The sequence below is a fragment of the Pristiophorus japonicus genome, chromosome 14 (assembly GCF_044704955.1).
Source record: "Pristiophorus japonicus isolate sPriJap1 chromosome 14, sPriJap1.hap1, whole genome shotgun sequence".
Taxonomy (NCBI): Eukaryota; Metazoa; Chordata; class Chondrichthyes; family Pristiophoridae; genus Pristiophorus; species Pristiophorus japonicus.
Genome location: NC_091990.1, coordinates 9,685,298 through 9,703,676, shown reverse-complemented (window position 1 = coordinate 9,703,676; position 18,379 = coordinate 9,685,298). Strand labels below are relative to the sequence as shown.

The 18,379-nt window shown below is 40.9% G+C and overlaps 1 protein-coding gene across 6 annotated transcripts in view; it reads right to left on the bottom strand.

Annotated features, from left to right (window-relative positions):
• Nucleotides 1–18,379, bottom strand: part of LOC139279704 (eyes absent homolog 3-like) — a 110,206-nt gene that overhangs the window by 36,858 nt on the left and 54,969 nt on the right. For 5 of the 6 annotated variants that reach the window (XM_070898847.1, XM_070898844.1, XM_070898843.1 and 2 more), the window contains 5 exons: nt 17,254–17,303; nt 12,408–12,523; nt 11,445–11,522; nt 8,460–8,555; nt 4,381–4,447 (listed from right to left, as the gene is read on the bottom strand). In XM_070898847.1, coding sequence (XP_070754948.1) covers nt 4,381–4,447; nt 8,460–8,555; nt 11,445–11,522; nt 12,408–12,523; nt 17,254–17,303 — 407 coding nt within the window. The remainder of the gene's footprint in view (nt 1–4,380; nt 4,448–8,459; nt 8,556–11,444; nt 11,523–12,407; nt 12,524–17,253; nt 17,304–18,379) is intronic. The other variant, XM_070898848.1, reaches the window with a different exon arrangement.

Below are 18,379 nucleotides of genomic sequence, written 5' to 3'. Positions count from 1 at the left end.
TATGAAGGCAGAGTTGGCTAAAGTGGACTGGGAAAATAGATTAAAGGGTAAGATGGTAGATAAGCAGTAGCAAACATTTACGGAGATATTTCTTAACACTCAGCAAAGTTATATTCCAGTGAGAAAGAAAGACTTTGAGAAGGATGAACCATCCGTGGCTAACTAAGGAAGTAAAGGATGGTATCAAATTCAAAACAAAGGCATGCAATGTTGCGAATAGTGGAAGGCCACAGGATTGGGAAATTTTTGGAAACCAGCACAGGACTAAAAAAGAAAGCAGACAGTTTATGAGAGTAAACTTGCAAGAAATATACAAACAGCCAGCAAGAGCTTCTACAGGTAAATAAAAAGGAAGAGCGTAGCTAAAGTAAACGTTGAGACTGGGGAATTAATAATGGGAAACAGGGAAATGGCAGAGACTTTTAGCAATTATTTGGTATCGGTCTTCACGGTAGAAGACACTAAAAGCATTCAAATAATAGATAATCAAGGGGCTATAGGGAGAAGGGGGGGGGAAACTTAAAACAATTGCCATCAGTAGAGAAAAAGTACTAGGCAATCTAATGGGACTAAAGGCAGACAAGTCTCCTGAACCCGATGGCCTGAATCTGAAGGTCTTAAAAGAAGTGGTTGCAGAGATAGTGGATGAATTGGTTGTAATCTACCAAAATTCACTGCATTCTGGAGAGGTCACAGCGAATTGGAAAACCGCAAATGTAATGCCCCTATTTAACAAAGGAGGGAGACCGAAAGCAGGAAATATAAGAACATAAGACATAGGAGCAGGACTAGGCCATGCTCCACCATTCAATAAGATCATGGCTGATCTGATCTTGGGCTCAGCTCCACTTCCCTGCCTGCTCCCCATCACCTTTCACTCCATTATCGCTCAAAATTCTGTCTATCTCCACTTTAAATATAAATATATTCAATGACTCACCTTCCACAGCTCTCTGGGGCAGAGAATGCCACAGATTTACAACCCGAAGAAATCCCTCCATCTCAGTTTTAAATGGCGACCCCTTATTCTGAAGCTATGCCCCCTAGATCTAGATTCCACCACGAGGGAAAACATCATCTCTGCATCTACCTTGTCGAGCCCCCTCAGTATCTTATGTTTCAGTAAGATCACCTCTCATTCTTCTAAACTCCAATGAGCATAGGCCCAACCTACTCAACCTTGCCTCATAAGTCAACCCCTTCATCTCAGGAATCAACCTAGTGAACGTTTTCTAAAACTATAGACCAGTTAGCCTAACATCCATCATTGGGAAAATGCTGCAGTCCATTATTAAGGAAGTAGTAGCAAGACATTTAGAAAATCATAATACAGTCAAGCTGAGACTATGAAAGGTTTTATGAAAGGGAAATTATGTTTGACAAATTTGCTGGAGTTCTTTAAGGATGTAACAACAGGGTGGATAAAGGGGAACCGGTAGATGATGTGTATTTGGATTTCCAGAAGGCATTCGATTAGGTGCCACATAAAAGGTTACTCCGCAAGATAAGAGCTCACGGGGTCGGGGGTAATACATTAAGCATATATAGAGGATAACTAACAGAAATCAGAGAGGCGAGATAAACGGGTCATTTTCAGGTTGGCAAACTAACGAGTGGGGTGCCACAGGGATCAGTGCTGGGGCCGAAACTATTTATGATTTGGATAAAGGGAGAGAGTGTAATGTAACCAAATTTGCTGATGATACAAAGATCGGTGGGAAAGCAAGTTGTGAGGAGGATGCAAAGAATCTACAAAGGGATATATAGATAGGCTAAGTGAGTGGGCAAACATTTGGCAGATGGTGTATAATGTGAGGTTATCCACTTTGGTAGGAAAAATAAAGCAGCAAATGATTTAAATGGCGAGAGATTGCAAAATGCTGTGGTACAGAGGGATCTGGTTGTCCTTGTACATAAAACACAAAAAGTTAGCATGCAGGTGCAGCAAGTAATCAGGAAGGCAAATAGAACGTTGGCCTTTATTGCAAAGGGGATAGAGTATAAAAGCAGAGAAATCCTGCTATAACTGTACAGGGTGTTGGTGAGACCACACCTGGAGTACTGCGTACAGTTTTGGTCCCCTTATTTAAGGGGGGATATATTTGCATTGGAGGCAGTTCAGAGAAGGTTCACTAGGTTGATTCCTGAGATGAAGGGATTGTCTTAAGAAAGGTTGAGCAGGTTGGGCCTATACTCATTGGAGTTTAGAAAAATGAGAGATGATCTTATTGAAACTGAGATTCTGAGGGGGCTTGACAGGGTAGAATGCAGAGAGGTTGTTTCCCCTCGTGGGGGAAATCTAGAACTAGGGGGCATAGTTTCAGAATAAGGGGTCGCCCATTTAAAATGGAAATGAGGAGGTATTTCTTCTCTCAGAGGGTCGTGAATCTGTGGAATTCTCTACCCCAGAGAGCTGTGAAGGCTGGGTCATTGAATATATTTAAGGTGGAGATAGACAGATTTTTGAATGGTGAGGGAGTCCAGGGTTATAGGGAGCAGGCATGAAGTGGATTCGAGGCCAAGATCAGATCAGCCATGATTTTATTGAATGGTGGATCAGGCTCGAGGGGCCAAATGGCCTACTCCTGGTCCTATTTCTTATGTGATGTTTTGTTGCAATCCTTTAAAAAAAGTCAAGAAATTGGCCCAATAATGAACTTATTTTTCATCAGTGAAGAAACTAAGTATATGAAGTGGTTCACGAGTAGTGTTTAAACAATTTTATGTTGGGTAAAATACTAGATCCCTGGCCAGCATAAGGTATTTTAACAAAATCCTCCCATCAATACTTCAGGGTTCAACTGATTTGCAAGGACTTGTAATGTGATGAACACGCACTGTCAAAAAATTCCCATGAATGTAATGTATGAAGTACACAATCTATAAGCTTTCAGAATTTTTATAATCAAGTTATTGAGAAAGTTCACACAGAAACGGCAAAAGAGGACAGTTGAAGCCAAAGGTGCAAAATGCCCTCCAAATGTACAATACAAATGAGAATGTAAAGGAGGCAAAACTAAGTGAAATGTGAAATTCATTTAAAAATAGAATCATTTTGTAACTATTAGTTGTAAAATTGAGTGGCACGAGAAAATTCAGCTTTATAAAGTTCAATTAATTATTTTTCACTGATGGAGAAACTGGACAAGCCATTAGGGTGGGGGTTCTGGTGCATGAAACACAAAAGGTTAGTATGCAGGTACAGCAAGTGATCAGGAAGGCCAATGGAGTCTTGGACTTTATTGCAAAAGGGGATGGAGTATAAAAGCAGTGATGAGTTGCTACAGTTATACAGGATATTGGTGAGGCCACACCTGGAATATGGTGTAGTTTTGGTTTCCATATTTAAGGAAGGAGGCAATTCAGAGAAGGTTCATTAGGGTGATTCCGGAGATGAGGGGGTTGACATGAGGAAAGGTCGAGTGGGTTGGGCCTCGACTCCTCGGAATTCAGAAGAATGAGAGGTGATCTTACTGAAACATATAAAATTATGAGGGGGCTTGACAAGATGGATGCTTCCACTGATAGGGGAGACTAGAGCCAGGGAACATAATCTTAGAATAAGGGGCCGCCCATTTAAAACTGGGATGAGAAGGAATTTCTTCTGAGGGTTGTAAATCTGTGGAATTCGCTGCCTCAGAGCTGTGGAAGCCTGGACATTGAATAAATTTAAGACAGAGATAGACAGTTTCTTAACCATTAAGGGAACAAGGGGTTATGGGGAGCGGGCCGGGAAGTGGACCCGAATCCATGAACGGATTAGGCATGATCGTATTAAATGGCAGAGCAGGTTCGAGGTGCCGTGTGGCCTACTCCTGTTCCTATTGATGTTCTTATGTATTGATTTGTGGAAAGGATACTGCCTGAATTCCTGTTCCCTTCTATGGCAAATCATACTCAATCACTATGGAATCTTTGCAGTTGGACCAATGGCTCTCATTTCTTTTTATTTAAAAAAAAAAGAGCTGTATGACTATAGTCTGCTCACTCCTCACTTTAGGTTTATTCACTGTATACATATCTGGGCAAATTGTTCACTACAGGATAGGGTTCATGTTCCAGGGCACATGAAAGTCATAAAGAGTAAGGAAAATGAGGTGAACATTTTTCACCCAAAGAGCAATAGTTTTATGGAATAAGTTACCACTGAAATGCAGAGAATAAATGAATTTGAGAGACAACTAGTGAAGGAGTGGAGGGATATGGCAAGAAGACAGGTAGGATGGTTTAATTTATGAAAAACACAGTTTGTGTCAAATGGTCTTTTTCCTAAAAATAAATATATGCTCGATGTGCCCCTGGTCTAAAAGTACTGGATGGTCAAATTGAGAAACCCTTACTAATTTCATGCCACCATCACGGATTTAAATTGAAACTTACTTTGTAGGAAACATTAGCGAGTTATCTTGATTTGGCACCCGTGGACTATAACCTGTGCAAGTTATAACTGCAAAAAAAAAAATAGCAGAAAATATTAATTTCAATGAACTCGAATCAGCAAGAAAGATAAAAACTCATTGCTACACTGTCCTACTTTGCCCAGATTAAAATTGTAAAAAGTACAAAGTATTTGCTTTTGTAAAGCAAGGCCACCAGGATTTATCAAACCTTTTAAAGGCAGCATGAAAAGCATTCAACAGTAGGTACTTAATCTCAAACATGGAGCAGTTGTGCACTGTCAATTAATATTTTTAATACAAGCCACCTGAAAATGGTTTACAAAGACATAATAAAAAGATCACCCCTTAACCTTCTCTATTCCAATGTAAAAAGACTCAATTTTTTCAGCTTTCTTTTAGAACTATAACCATTCATTCCTGGTACCAGTCAAGTGAATCACCACAATAGCCTTTCCATGGTTCCAATATCCTTCCTATAAAATGGAGAACCCAAAAAAACATGCAGTGTCTTGTATAAATTCACCATTGCTCCCTAATTTTTGTATTTGATGCATAAAACAGAGATTCCCATTTGCCATTTGTATCCACATTCTGATGTGAAAGATCCATGTCTGCACCAATGTGTTCGTCTGCATCAGTGTTCATCCACTCTTAAGCATCTGTTTAGGGTGTAATTCCCTTCACTGTTCTTTTTTCCCCCCAAATGTAGCACTGCACTTTCTTCTGCACTGAATAGCAACTGCCACCTATCTACCCATCTATTTCCTCCTACAATCTCTTGCATTCTACTTCAGCTTTCAAAGTCTCCAAATTTGGTATAATCAACAAATTTCAATTAAAATATTTTTAAATACGATCAAACTATATTTTTGAGCTCTTCAATCTCCATTGATGGGTATTTGTTAAAACAATAATCTCTTCAGATAACCTATTCTAAACAGTCCAGCTCTACCTTTTCTCTGCCTTTACCCTATATGGTCAGTTCCTTTAAAGCTCCTGCTTGACAGCTGTGAATAAAATATATTGCTCTTCCTAATATCCTGCGTCTTGCTGCTTGCACCCTTGCAATTGAATAGTACAGAAAATCAATAATTCTGAAAATCAATTTCCTAACCACTGCTAATAGTCTTAGATTGTATGTGATTACTGCAAGTGCCAACCACTGATTTAAGAGTTATTACTAAATGTATTTTTGATACTTTTTTTTGAACAATAAATTCTGAACTTTAGGTATGTTAAGAGTTTACAGCACAGAAACAGGCCATTCAGCCCAACTGGTCTATGCTGGCATTTATGCTCCACATGAGCCTAAATGCCAATTAGCATTTGCCCACGTGTAGACATTTTTGAAGGTGGTGATGTCTGTTTTTTGGAGTGGTTAAGAGCATACTATAAGCTGATTAACATTCTGAATTTTCATCTGGTTATATATAGTTTTTGATTTTGTAATTGCCAATTTAAACTTGTTTTTAGCTGCTAACTGCAATTTTTCGACAGTATAACAACAGCTTTATTGTACAACCTTGAAAGAGACCAATAGAAAGAAAATACAGCAGAGTGCTGTGACTTGCAAATCCCTCTAATCCTCCGGTCTAATTTCAACAGCTAGTGAGCAAGATGTCTCATATATGTCAAGAATTACCAGGAAAACGATTAAATCAGTAACAGGAAATTGTTTTTTTTATTCGTTCCTGGGATGTGGGCGTCGCTGGCAAGGCCAGCAATTATTGGCCATCCCTAATTGCCCCTTGAGCCACCTCCTTGAACCGCTGCAGTCCATGTGGTGAAGGTGCTCCCACAGTGCTGTTAGGGAGGTAGTACCAGGATTTTGATCCAGTGACAATGAAAAAACAGCAATATACTTCCAAGTCAGAATGGTGTGTGACTTGGAGGGGAACTTGGAGGTGATGGTGTTCCCATGCACCTGCTGCCCTTGCCTTCCAGATGAACTCCTTTGGAATGATGATGGAGATGATAGAAGTTGCAGGTTTGCAAGGTGCTGCTGAAGAAGCCTTGGCGAGTTGCTGCAGTGCATCTTGTAGATGGTACATACTGCAGCCACGGTGCGCCGGTGGTGGAGGGAGTGAATGTTGAAGGGGGTGGATGGGGAGCCAATCAAGTGGGCTGCTTTGTCCTGGATGGTGTCGAGCTTCTTGAGTGTTGTCGGAGCTGCACTCATCCAGGCAAGTGGAGAGTATTCCATCACACTCCTGACTTGTGCCTTGTAGATGGTGGAAAGGCTTTGGGGAGTCAGGAGGTGAAACACTCGCTGCAGAATACCCAGCCTCTGACCCACTCTTGTTGCCACAGTATTCACTTTAAGAGTGGAAGCAAGTCTTCCTCGATTCCGAGGGACTGCCTATGATGGATGATTTATGTGGCTGGTCCAGTTAAGTTTCTGGTCAATGGTGACCCCCAGGATGTTGATGGTGGTGGATTCGGCGATGGTAATGCTGTTGAATGTTAAGGGGCTGTGGTTAGACATTCACTTGTTGGAGATGGTCATTGCCTGACATTTGTGTGGTGAAAATGTTACTTGCCACTTATCAGCCAAAGCCTGAATGTCGACCAGGTCTTGTTGCATGCGGGCATGGATTGCTTCATTATCTGAGGAGTTGCGAATGGCACTGAACACTGCAGTCATCAGCAAACATCCCCACTTCTGACCTTATGACGGAGGGAATGTCATTGATGAAGCAGCTGAAGGTGATTGGGCCTAGGACACTGCCTTGAGGATGAAAATTAATTCCCATGACCTCACTGTCAAGGCTGGAAAACATTAAACAATTTGTCTGGCAAGCTGTTTTGATTATCTAAATGGTAGATAATTATCTTTTATCTGAATGTTTCTTGCTGCACAAGGTTCCATTACTTGGGAACTCCAGCTCTGCGTGTACGTAAATGGTTTGAACGCCGAATTCCATCTCAAAGATCGCCCATCTCGACCCCTGCCTCAGTTTATCTGCTGCTGAAACCCACATCCACGCCATGTTGCCTCTATATTCGACTATTCCAATGTTCTCCTGGTCAGACTCCAATCTAGCACCTTCCATCAACTTGAGCTCATCCAAAACTCTGCTGCCCGTATCCTTACTTACACCAAGTTCTGTTCACCTGTCACCCCTGTGCTTGCTGACCCATGTTGGCTCCCAGTACGGCAACACCTTGATTTAAAAATTATCCTTTTTTTTTTTTAAAATAAAACCCTCCATGGCCTTGCCCCTCCCTACCTCTAAAGTTCTCCAGCCCTACAACCCTCCGAGATCTCTGTGCTCCTCAAATTCTGGCCTCTTTTGCTCCATCACTGGAGGCTGTGCCTTCAGTTGCCGAGGCCTTAAGCTCTGGAATTTCCACCCTGAACCTCTCCACCTCTCTCTCACCTTTTAAGATGCTTCTTGTTTGATAATATTCCTGTGAAATGCCATGGTCTATTTTTCTATGTTAAAGGGGCAATACAGTATGATTCGAGAAATGTGGAAGATGCCAAACGCATGGTATGCTGCCCTTCGAGTGGAATCTAACCAACCGTGATCTCAGCCCCAAGCTACTGATATACCCTCTCCTTTTCCCACCCCTGATCCAGGCCCTGTTACCACCCTGCTGCTGGTTTCCAGTTAAGTCATTTCTAAAGCCCGAAGTATGGAACTCGCTCTTTCACCTCGAGTATGATCCACATTGACAAAACTTCCACACCTGCAAAGTGACAGGACTTGAATAATAGTAAAGGAAGAGAAACTGCACTGCAAGCTTCCTCCAAAGAACTACTCCTCCTTTAGTTGCGATCCATCTTCATAGGGACAGACTTACATACAAGACAAGGCACATTATAGGAGGCAGCACTCAGCCAGCCCAGTGTTATCTCCCGTCATAACGTTGTTCGGTGATTGCCATGCCTCTCAACATCAGCTGTTGTGCTGCCTCTCCTGGGTTTCACAGCCATTAGTCAGGGCCAGGTTCCAGCTACCTTTTCAGGCTCCTACCAAAATGCCTTTCTACCTATATATCTTTCCTAGAGGTTTGCTTCTGTAACTTAACTTCTTAGTGTTCACTTGCATGCACCTGCTGACTGCAGCTCCACACGGTGTTTCCCTCTACTCCAGGCTCCCAGTTCCCATCTCCTGCCCTCCATGTGACTCTCACTTTTCCTTCTCTCATCTATTTTAAATAAAAGCAGAAAATGATGGAGGAACAGAACATCAGCCAGTATCCAAAGAGAAAGGACAGGTTACTGATGTAATATTTCATCAGAACTGATGGAAGGGTTACACACCCAAATTACCACAATCTGTATTTTTTCACAAATTATGCCAGATGTGTTGTATACTTTCAGCACTAGCAAGTTTTCTTTACTTTTTCTCCAAAATTCCTTTTCTCTGTCTGAAATTAACAGATTCCTCCAATGGTTCAAAAAATATTATTCAGTGACTCATTGAGCCACAGACAACAGACATGCCCCAGGTTAAATCTAACCAGCAAGCGTATTCCAAGTTAGTTGAATGTAGCCAGAGCCGTATTGATTCAGTTATTCAGCTTCCCTGGATCAAAGGGGTTGGGTGGGAGAGGAAGAAGAGGAGTTATCAGCAAGGGTCTCCTGATCAGTGACCATAAAGCCCTGCTGTGCATGTTGTTGCTAGCCAGGATGAAGATCATATTCAGCTCTGAAGCCCCTGTAGTTGAATACTCATGGTCAAGACAGACACATGAATATGGCACTGGGACAGCACAGAATTAGGGCATTCGGCCCAACCAGTCCATGCTGCCGTATATGCTCCACTCGAGCCTCCTCCAGTCTTTCCTCATCTAAATCCATCAGAATAACCCTCTATTCCCTTCTTCCTCATACGCCTGTCCAGCCTCCCCTTAAATGCATCGATACTATTCGCCTCAACCACTCTGTGGTAGCGAGTTCCACATTCTCACCACTCTTCGGATAAAGAAGTTTCTTCTGAATTCCCTATTGGATTTCTTGGTGACCATTTTGTATTGATGGCCTCTAGTTATGCCGTTCCCCACAACTGGAAACATTCTCTCTGTATCCACTATCAAAACCTTTCATAATTTTAAAGGCCTCTATTAGGTCACCCCTCAGCCTTCTCCACCACCACCCACCACGCCGCCCCCCCCCCCTACCCCCAAGAGAAAAGAAACACATATGTATACCCTCGCATTTCTGGTATCATCCTTGTAAATCTTCTCTGCACCATTTCCAGTCGCTCTATATCCTTTTTATAATATGACGACCAGAACTGTATGCAGTACTCCAAGTGTGGTCTAACCAAAGTTCAACACAGGTTTAGCGTAACTTCCCGATTTTTCAATTCTATACCTCTAGAAATAAACCCTAGTGATTGGTTTGCTTTTTATGGCCTTGCTAACCTGTGTCACAACTTTGTGAGTTGTGCTCCAAGATCCCTTTGTTCCTCTACCTCACCTAGACTTGCACCCTCCAAGTAATAAGTAGCCTCCTTATTCTTCCTACCAAAATGTAATACCTCACATTTATCTGTGTTGAACTTAATTTGCCATTATATATCCATTCTGCAAGTTTATTATTGCCCTCCTGTAATTTGTTGCAGTCCTCCTCAGTATTGATTATCGCCCCAATTTGGTGTCATTCGCAAATTTAGAAATTGTGTTTTTGATTCCAAAGTCTAAATCGTTAATATAAATTGTGAAACAACAGTGGTCCCAGCACTGATCCTTATGGAACACCACTACCCACCTTTTACCCCTACTCTCTGCTTTCTGTTTTGAAGCCATCTAGCTATCCATTCTGCTACTTGTCCCGACTCTGCATTCTCCGATCTTGTTCATCAGTATATTATGGGGTACTTTATCAAAGGCCTTCTGAAAATTTAGATAAATTATATTTCATTCATCATAGGCAGTCCCTCAAAATCGAGGAAGACTTGCTTCCACTCAAAGTGAGTTCTCAGGTGACTGTACAGTCCAATATGGAAATTACAGTCTGTCACAGTTGGGACAGACAGTGATTGAAGGAAAGGGTGGGTGGGGAGTCTGGTTTGCCGTACGCTCCTTCCGCTGTCTGCGCTGGATCTCTGCTTGCTTTCAGCGATGAGACTCGAGGTGCTCAGCACCCTCCCGGATGCTCTTCCTCCACTTAGGGTGGTCTTTGGCCAGGGACTCCCAGGTGCCGGTGGGGATGTTGCACTTTAGCAAGGAGGCTTTCAGGGTGTTATATACTGCATTATCATTGTCTACTCTCTGTTACCTCGTCAAAAAAATTAAATGAGGATGGTCAAGCAAGACTTTCTCTTTTGAAATCCATACTGACTATTCATTACTATATTTTGGGTTTCTAAATATTCTTCTATTTTCTCCTTTAGTAGGGATTCCATTATTTTTCCTACCACCGATGTTAAGCTGGTCTATAATTCCTTGGACATATTCTATCCTCATTCTTAAATACAGATATTACGTTAGCTATCCGCCAGTCCTCTGGCACTACACCTTTTGCTAACGAATTATTAAATGTGTAGTAATGCCTCTGCTATCTCTTCTAGATTCTTTTAAAATGTGTGATTGCAATCCATCCGGAACAGGGGTTTTATCCTTTGCGTTTGATTAGTCTATTTAATATATCCCCTCTTTTTATTTTAAATACACTTATCTCATCATCCAAGGTCATGTCCACCTGTTGTATCTCCCTGGTAAATAGTACCACAGGTGACCAGCTCAAATAGAGCTGTACCCTATCAAGGAGTCAATGCCTTTGGGAATGGAGGGAGGAGAAAGGTGTTGAAAAAATACTCTCCCTAGTGAAAGGGCTTCGGAACTAGCCAATCTTGATTTGAACTTTCCGCAAAAAATTGAGAGCAATTATCACTTCTCGGCCCAATCCGCAACCATAGTCATAACTTCTCTTGAAAACTAGTGACTACACTCCAAAAGTACTTCATTGGTTGTAAAGCGCTTTGAGACGTCCGGTGTCGTGAAAGGCGCTATATAAATGCAAGTTTTTCTTTCTTTTATTTTTTTAAAAATAAAATAACTACAAAGTAGTTACATGCACTAAGATCTTACCTGAGCCTGGATATGCATCAACAGATCTGTTCCCTGTTGGAGTTTCAGATTCACTGCTTTGAACCACTTCGTTTTTAACTACATAAAGAATATTTAAAAATAAAGACAGGTTAAAAAAAACGGACAGATTATTCATCTTGACATATAATAGCCATTGTTCTCAAAGAAATACTCCACATACAGTAATGGACTGCATACCATGCTTTACAAATGAGAAAGGAGACAGAAAAAAAGTTTAATACAAATGCAAGGAAAAGCTGAAATCCAAAGGACACTGAGCTACAAAAAGCAACAAAGTAGAAAAGAAAGGAATATGAAATAAAACTTGCAAGGGATAACAAGGGCAAGAGGAAAAGTTTTTATAAATATAAGAGAGAGAGAGTGGTATTGGGTACAGTGAGCCTATTAAAGTCAGTTACAGGCGAGACTATAATGGTCAATGAGGAAATGGAAGACTTATTAAATGAGTATTTTGAATCCATTTTCACAGTCCCAATTTACACAAGAATGAATACTTGCTGGGCTCCGAACATCTATGAAACAGCATCCTAGCACCAGTCATTAATGACAGGGAACCGAAAATGGGAAAACGGGACAAGAAATATTGGGAGATATTAGCCAGCACAAGGCCCAAATTGGAGGTGTTCAATATGTGAAAAAACTAAAGTCGGCAAATTATAAATTCAGTTTGTAAAAAATAATGTGTGGTTCAGCCTTGGAGACCAGAAGATCCAAATTCAATTATTGGTATGTGCCAAGTTGGTCAGTTGGAGCCAGAGTAGCAAATCAGTATACAAGATGCCTGGATTAAAGCTGCAGTGGATGGGAAAAATGATATCTGCCAGGGTTCCCGCTCCCAGTGATCACTATTGGACCTGGATGAATGGATATTGGGCTTCATAGCAATGTCCCCAGCAGCCAAATAGGCACTTAATACACTCAGTAACCAGGAGTTCAACTCACCTTCTGCTTCATTCAGCACAGTTAAATTGCTAGCCAGACTGCCAGTCTCAGACTTTTGCACATCATTTCTGTTCGTTTGACTCTGCAGTCTGATTAAGTTCTGCAGTTCTCCAGTCCTGAGGAAATAGAATATTTAAAAAAAAAATGAAACCATCTTATGCATTTTTATTATTCAACCCGAAAACCTTAAATAACTGTATGTGAGATGCAGTTGTAGAATCTTCTCCCTCTCAACCCATCTGGTTCACTGATGTCCTCACCCGGTCTGGCCTATTTGTAACTCCAAACCCACAGCAAGTGGTTGACTCTTAATTGCCCTCTGAAATGGCCTAACAAGCCACTCAGTTGTAACAAAAGGCTACGATAAAGTACAAGACGACTGCAGAGGTTCACCACCACCTTCTCAAGGACAATTAGGGAATCAGCAATAAATGCTGGCCTTGCCAGTGACGCATACATCCAGTGAATGAATATATATTTTAAAAAGTCAACTTTTTCTTCTTAAACGAACAATTTTTGGTCCATTCCATCTGATTGCCACCCTGAGCATTCATCAAATTAGAAACAAGATGATCTAGCTGACAAAATTCCACCAATCTCTCCTAGACCAGTTTCCACGAGGCAGGGCAGCATAGGTATTTGTGGAATTTTCCCACTTTTGTTTAAATGATATCTAGGTGAAAATTGGAATAAAATTCAAAGATGAATGTGCTTTCCATCTGGAATATTTGATACTGAAAAAAAACTCAGCTGTTTGCCGACCGTGGGTTGGGAGAAGAAAATATAAAACTTGCATGTCAATACAGGACTTGAGCAGGATGTCTTTCTTCTAACTATTAGGACAGAGGGTTGTTTGATTTTTCATGAGCCACCTGCCCACAACATATTTTATTTTAATATGCTTAATCTAAAAAAAATGTTTATTTAAAAAGTTGTGTGTCATCTTTTGCCTATTTTGACTGCATTGCATCTTCATCACTGACATCACTCCACAGATCCTCATTACATTTGCACAAGCCCAATCTGCCGACAACTGGTTGTTTTTAAAAAAACATACAAATTAATACTGCATCAACTTGTTCATTTGGTTACAAAATTGCTGGTCCCCAAACAACTGAGTGACGGCACCTTGGATGCCTCGAGTTTTACATAAACCATAACTGTATGAAAAGTACTGTGTTCAATAATTCTTCTTCATGCCCAACACACAAGACAACCCATTTCTTCCACTGCTTTACATCAACCAAATGGTGCTCTGGGTTGTTTCTGTAACAAAGTCCCTTTATTTATGGGAACAGCAATGCCCCAGCAGTCAAATGGGCACCCAATCGATGACTCAGAACTGCCGACCAGGAGAACCGGCTGGATGCGGTTTGGGGGGGCAGGGTTGTCCCCACTCCCATCAACCCAGTATTCAGCTGCTCACTGGATCTGGAGTGGGGTTTGTAACCATAACCTTCTGACTCAGATGGGAATACTACCATTGAGCCAAGGCTCACTCCTTTGGTAAACCTAGCAACAATTAAATTGGAAATTATTTTAAATCTGACTTCCACATACACCTGAATAAAGATAATTGCTTATTAATTCATTCAGTCGTTTATATAATATACAGCAGCTTTCAATTACTGGCACAGTATTTGTAGGTCACCCAAGAGTGACGGCAAGCTTGCTGGCTACAGTTTTTATGATAAATCAAGCACACATAAGAACATAAGAACATAAGAACATAAGAATTAGGAGCAGGAGTAGGCCATTCGGCCCCTCGAGCCTGCTCCGCCATTCAATATCATGGCTGATCTTCTCAACTCCACATTCCTCCACTCTTTGTCCCTTGATTCCCTAAATATCCAAAAATCTAACGATCTCTGTCTTGAATATACTCAAAGACTGAGCCTCCACAGCCCTCTAGGGTAGAGAATTCCAAAGATTCACCACCCACTGAGTGAAGAAATTTCTCCTCATCTCTGTCCTAAATGGCCGACCCTTTATTCGGAGATTCCCCAGCCAAGAGAAACATCCTCCCTGCATCTACCCTGTCAAGCTCTAAGAATTATGTATGCTTCAATGAGATCACCATTCATTCTTCTAAACTCCAGTGAATATAGGCCCAGTCTACTCAATCTCTCCTCATAGGACAATCTCCCCATCCAAGGAATCAGTCTGGTGAATCTTCGTTGCACTCCCTCTATGGCAAGTATATTCTTTCTTAGGTAAGGAGACCAAAACTGTACACAATACTCCAGGTGCGGTCTCACCAGAGCCCTATATAATTGCAGTAAGATGCCTTTACTCTTATACTCAAATCCTCTTGAAATAAAGGTCAACATACCATTTACTTTCTTAATTGCTTGCTGTACCTGCATGTTAACTGTGTGATTTGTGTAGAGGTCCCTCTGAACACCAACATTTCCCAATCTCTCACCATTTAAAAAGACTCTGCTTTTCTATTTTTCCTACCAAAGTGGATAACTTCACATTTCTCCACATTATGGGCCAAAGTTTCCACAGGATAAAAAACGGGCGCCCCTCCGAGCTGGGCGCCCGTTTTTCGCGCCTAAAAAAAAAAACTCGCAATTCTGGAGCGTTCTGCAGCTCCTTGTCTGCCTGGCGTGGCGCCCAGGGGGGCGGAGCCTACACTCGTGCCGATTTTGTAAGTGGGAGGGGGCGGCTACTATTTAAATTAGTTTTTTTTCCTGCCGGCAACGCTGCGCGTGTGCGTTGGAGCATTCGCGCATGCTCAGTGTGAAAAAAACATTGGCACTCGGCCATTTTTGTAGTTCTTTGTAGCTGTTTAATTTTTGAAATTTTTTTTAATAAGCGCACATTAGCACTTGCAACCTTCTCACTGTCTCCTTCCCCCCTCCCCCGCGGGAACAAAACGGCTGTAGAATTCTCTGTGCCTGAAGCACTTTCACACAGGTAGGAAGATGGTTTATTTAATCTTTTCTTTGCTTATAAATGTTTATTCAGGTTGGATTTATTTGTATAATATTTGTAGAAGTATAAATAAGGATTTATTGTAGAATTTAATGAGTTCCCTCCCCCCCCACTCTGGACGCCTAATTTGTAACCTGCACCTGATTTTTTAATGTGCAGAACAGGTTTTTTCAGTTCTACAAAAATCTTCACTTACTCCATTCTACTTTAATTTGGAGTACGTTTTCACTGTGGAAACTTTCAAATCAGGCGTCAGCGGCCGGATACACCCCCTTTTGAAGAAAAAATTCTGTTCCAAAGTAGAACTGTTCTACCTGACTAGAACTGCAGAAAAAAATGTGTGGAGAATTGCAATTTCTAAGATAGTCCGTTCTCCACCAGTTGCTCCTAAAAATCAGGCGCAAATCATGTGGAAACTTGGGCCCAGAATTCCATTTACCATGTCCTTGCCCACTCACTTAGCCTGTCTATATCCCTTTGAAGCCTCTTTGCATCCTCCTCACAACTTACGCGTAGCTTTGTATCATCAGCAAACTAGAATATATTACATTTGATCCCCTCAACCAAATCATTGAGATAGATTGTGAATAGTTGAGGCTTCAGCACCGATCCTTTCGGCACCCCACTAGTTACAGCCAGTTAACCCGAAAATGACCAGTTTATTCCTACTCTCTGTTTTCTGTCCATTAACTAATCCTCAATCCATGCTAGTATATTATCCCCAATCTCATGAGCCCTAATTTTGTTCAATAAGCTCTTGTGTGGCACCTTATCGAAAGTCTTCTGATACATCCAAATACAGCACATCAACTGGTCTATTCTACTAGTTACAATCTCAAAAACTAACAGATTTGTCAAATATAATTTCCCTTTCATAAATCTGTGTTAACTCTGCCCAATCCTATTATTTTCTAAGTGCCCTGTTACAACATCCTTAATAATAGATTCTAACATTTTCCCTACTACTGATGTCAGGCTAACTGGTCTGCAGTCCCCTGTTTTCTCGCTCCTTTCTTAAATAGCAGGATTACATTAGCTACCTTCCAATCTGCAGGAACCATTCCAGAATCTATAGAATTTTGGAAAATGACAGCCAATGCATTACTATCTCTATAGCCATCACTTTCAAAACCCTAGGATGTTGGCCATCCGTTCCAGGGAATTTATCACATTTCAGTCCCATTAATTTCTTGAGTACTTTTTTTTTTACTTAACACTAATTTCTCTCAGTTGCTCATTGTAGATAGATCTTTGGTTCTCTACTATTACGGGGAGGTTTTTTGTGTCTTCTTCCGTGAATACAGACAGAAAATATTTGTTTCATTTCCCTGCCATTTCCTTATTCCCCATTATAATTTCTCCTGTCTCAGCCTATAGGGGACCCACATTTACTTTTGCCAATCTTTTCCTTTTTACATACCTATAGAAGCTTTTACAGTCTATTTTTAATGTCTCTCGCTATTTAGTTTCATATTCTATTTTCCCTTTCTTCATCAATTTCTTGGTCCTCCTTTGCTGAATTATAAAATCCTCCCAATCCTCAGGCTTACTGCTCTTTTTGGCAACATTATAATACTATTTTTAACTTCTCTTGTTAGCCACATTTGGATCACTTTTCCTTTGGGGTTTTTGTGCCTTTTTTATTGTAAATTACATGTTAACGATTTAAAAGCTAGCCATTGCTTGTCTACCGTCGTGTCTTTTATTGGAGTTTCCAATCTACCTTAGCCAATCTCCCCTCATACCTACGTAGTTTCCTTTGTTTAGATTCAAGACACTAGTTTCGGATTGAACAAAATCACTTTCAAACTCAACATAAAATTCTATCATATTATGCTCACTCTTCCCTAAATGCCCTTTACAAGGTTATTAATTAAATATTTCAAAAATACAAATTTCCACAAACCTTAAACCTTGCTCATCGGTGGTATCCAAATCATGGCGTGATTTCTTCACCTGCAAAAGTAAAGATCTTAACTGATTTTAAAAAAAAATACAGGTATATAATGAGCTCAGGAACCTTAACGATGAGAGATGTTCCACATTATAGCTGCTTCATTCATGTAAAGAATATATCTTTCTCGCTATGTATCTGTCGCATAGAATTTTAGTACGGCTAGAAAAATCCACAAGTCTCGAGCAAGATTAAGAAACATTTTTCTTCCCTGCCCCTGCCCCCACCCGGCCCCACAAGAACGGTAGGCGCATGGAACATACTCCCAAAGAATTGACGATTCAGAATCAATTGGTACCTTGACAGCTGTATCCATTTGTGCGATAACAGGGATTGACAGTTATAGCTACATTAAAGCTCAATTTTTTCAAACATGTTAAGGAAAGGAACTTTGTGTTCGTTAAAAGTTAGAGGACGATGGTGTTGGAGGGGTAGGGAAGGGGGCATTGAGATTTCCTAATACAATAATCATCCATGGGATCTGGATGCAGCAGGCTTGAAAAGCCAAATGGCATTTTCTTGTTTTCCGCTTATTTATTCTGTAATTAGTTAAAACACATACTACAAAACATCGGCTCAGCCAATGTTGAGTACGGTGTGCAAGACATTAAAGCCCTAGAAAGCAAATAGAAACATAGAAAATAGGTGCAGGAGTAGGCCATTCGGCCCTTCGAGCCTGCACCGCCATTCAATGAGTTCATGGCTGAACATGCAACTTCAGTACCCCATTCCCCCAAATACTGTAGAACCACCAGGATGATGCCAGGGATTCAAAACTATAATTATGGAGAAGAGATTTGAGCTACTGAGATTATTTCCATTGGAGAAAAGATTTAAATGAAGGTTTTTAAAATTACAAAGTGTTTGGATGGGGCGGGGGGGAAGTCAGTGACAGGAATCATTAATAAAAAAACTGTCACTAAGTGATCAGAGAAAGAGGTTAGGAGAAATTTCAACATAGAGGGTCACTGGAGCAGGAAATATTTAGCCACAGAACATAAGATGCAATGGTCTCTGCCTAAACTATGGGAAAATTGGATAAATATTTGAAGAGGAGGAAGATACTGGAGTATTTGGA